Genomic DNA, 1,803 nt, shown 5'->3' with positions numbered 1-1,803 from the left:
ATGCTTTTTTGAACATTTTAGCAATTTAAAAATATTAAAAAATTATTTTTTACACGGCACGCCTGCTCTGGACAGACGGCAACCCGGTTGGGAAACACTGGTCTAAATAACTACAAAATGTTATGGGTCCTGTAGTTCATATTCATGTGTTTATTAACCATTTTCTTACATGAACACATTACAATAAATATATAAATATTTTATACATTAAAGAAATTAATAACCATGACAGTAATAAAGTAATAGTTTATATCACGTATTTTGTAATAATTTGCAAATATGTGCATATTTAATAAGACAAGGCATAATGTCAATATTTTACATTGCATACCGGTACACAGAAATGCTGTGACATTTCTGTGAGTTTATCCCACATATGCAAATGTGTGCATATTTAAAACTATAAAATTTGATTACATTTTAATTGGGTATTTTTCATACACCAGTGTATATCTTTAATAAAAGCAAACATGTCAGTCTAATTGCTTGTTGAAATTTCCTTTCACTTCACTTTCAGCACATAAAATGGATCAGTTAGAGGAACTAATGAAGGATGAATAAAAGAGAGGAGAAAAGGGCCGTACCGTCCGCGTCGAGGCGGTTCCTCCAGCGCTCCCAGAGAGATCAGGAGCTGTTCGGCAGAGATCAGAACCTCGGATGAGGGAGGAGTCGGGAACGGGAAATTCACAACCTAAACACACGCAAAATATATAAATAAGACCAAACCATAACCTGTCATGCTGTCATGTGTCTTTTTAATTTCATGATGAAAGGAAACCTTTTCAATGTTGAGGTCTTTCATCTGAAGAACGAGGTCATCGACGGGACGCCGTGTGATTTCAGCCTCTGAAAACAAACTAAAATCTCCAAACACAGCGGACGAATAGAGCCTACACACACATACACAAATATTAAGTCACTTTAAAATCACACGCTTCCAGATCTTCCTCTCGTTCAGATTCCTCCATAATACAACAATGGTCAAATTCTGACCTATAGCAGTGGCCTGGCTCTGTTCTGCCCGCCCTTCCTGCCCTCTGATTGGCTGAAGCCTGTGAGATCCAGGTGACCTTAAAGGAGGAGACGCCTGTCACTCTGTCATAAAACCTCTTCTTCACTCGACCGCAGTCCACCACATACTTGATGCCGGGGATTGTCAGGGACGTCTCGGCCACGTTGGTCGCAACGACGCACAGACGCGCTCCAGCGGGAGGAGGACGGAAAACCTGAACACACACAACACAACTAAACGAGCTGAATACTACAATAACTGTAACAAATGTTTTCATTTTTACACGTCTGAGGGTTGAGGTCCATCTAATGCTAGTACATTTGGCAGCATTTTACCATTATTCATCAATGGGCATTTATACATCATCATCCATATTGATTATTTTTTATTAATATTTTTTTTTAAATGTTGAACTTGGTTCTGTACAGCATTCAACCACTGTTGGTTATTTGTGCTTTATAAAGAAATGAATTCTTTCATTCATTTCAGAGCTTAATAATCAAAAATACTTTTTTTACAAGAATTTGTAATTTTGCAAAATGTCAGAAAATAGAAAGTAGGTCAAAGGAATAGTAGTAATAGAAGTAATCCAAAGTAGTATTATATTATAGCCAAGCTTTTCTGTTATTATGGCCAAATAAAAATCACAAGAAATTGTTAAAAAGTCATCATTGTACTCCAAAAATTATTTATAATTTCTATTGCTTAATGTTAAAGTAAATCAATATATATATATATATATATTTATTTAAATTAGTGCTGTCAAACGATTAATCGCATCCAAAATAAAA

The 1,803-nt window shown here is 35.7% G+C and overlaps 1 protein-coding gene across 2 annotated transcripts in view; it reads right to left on the bottom strand.

The window, feature by feature from the left end:
- The window catches only part of dhx37 (DEAH (Asp-Glu-Ala-His) box polypeptide 37), a 22,511-nt gene that overhangs the window by 6,738 nt on the left and 13,970 nt on the right, over positions 1-1,803 (bottom strand). For both annotated transcript variants that reach the window (XM_016520464.1, XM_016520465.1), the window contains 3 exons: positions 994-1,226; positions 779-890; positions 585-691 (listed from right to left, as the gene is read on the bottom strand). In XM_016520464.1, coding sequence (XP_016375950.1) covers positions 585-691; positions 779-890; positions 994-1,226 — 452 coding nt within the window. The remainder of the gene's footprint in view (positions 1-584; positions 692-778; positions 891-993; positions 1,227-1,803) is intronic.

The sequence above is a fragment of the Sinocyclocheilus rhinocerous genome, unplaced genomic scaffold, assembly GCF_001515625.1.
Source record: "Sinocyclocheilus rhinocerous isolate Xijiao unplaced genomic scaffold, SAMN03320098_v1.1 scaffold990, whole genome shotgun sequence".
NCBI classification, from domain to species: Eukaryota; Metazoa; Chordata; class Actinopteri; order Cypriniformes; family Cyprinidae; genus Sinocyclocheilus; species Sinocyclocheilus rhinocerous.
This window is presented reverse-complemented; position numbering and strand designations above follow the sequence as displayed.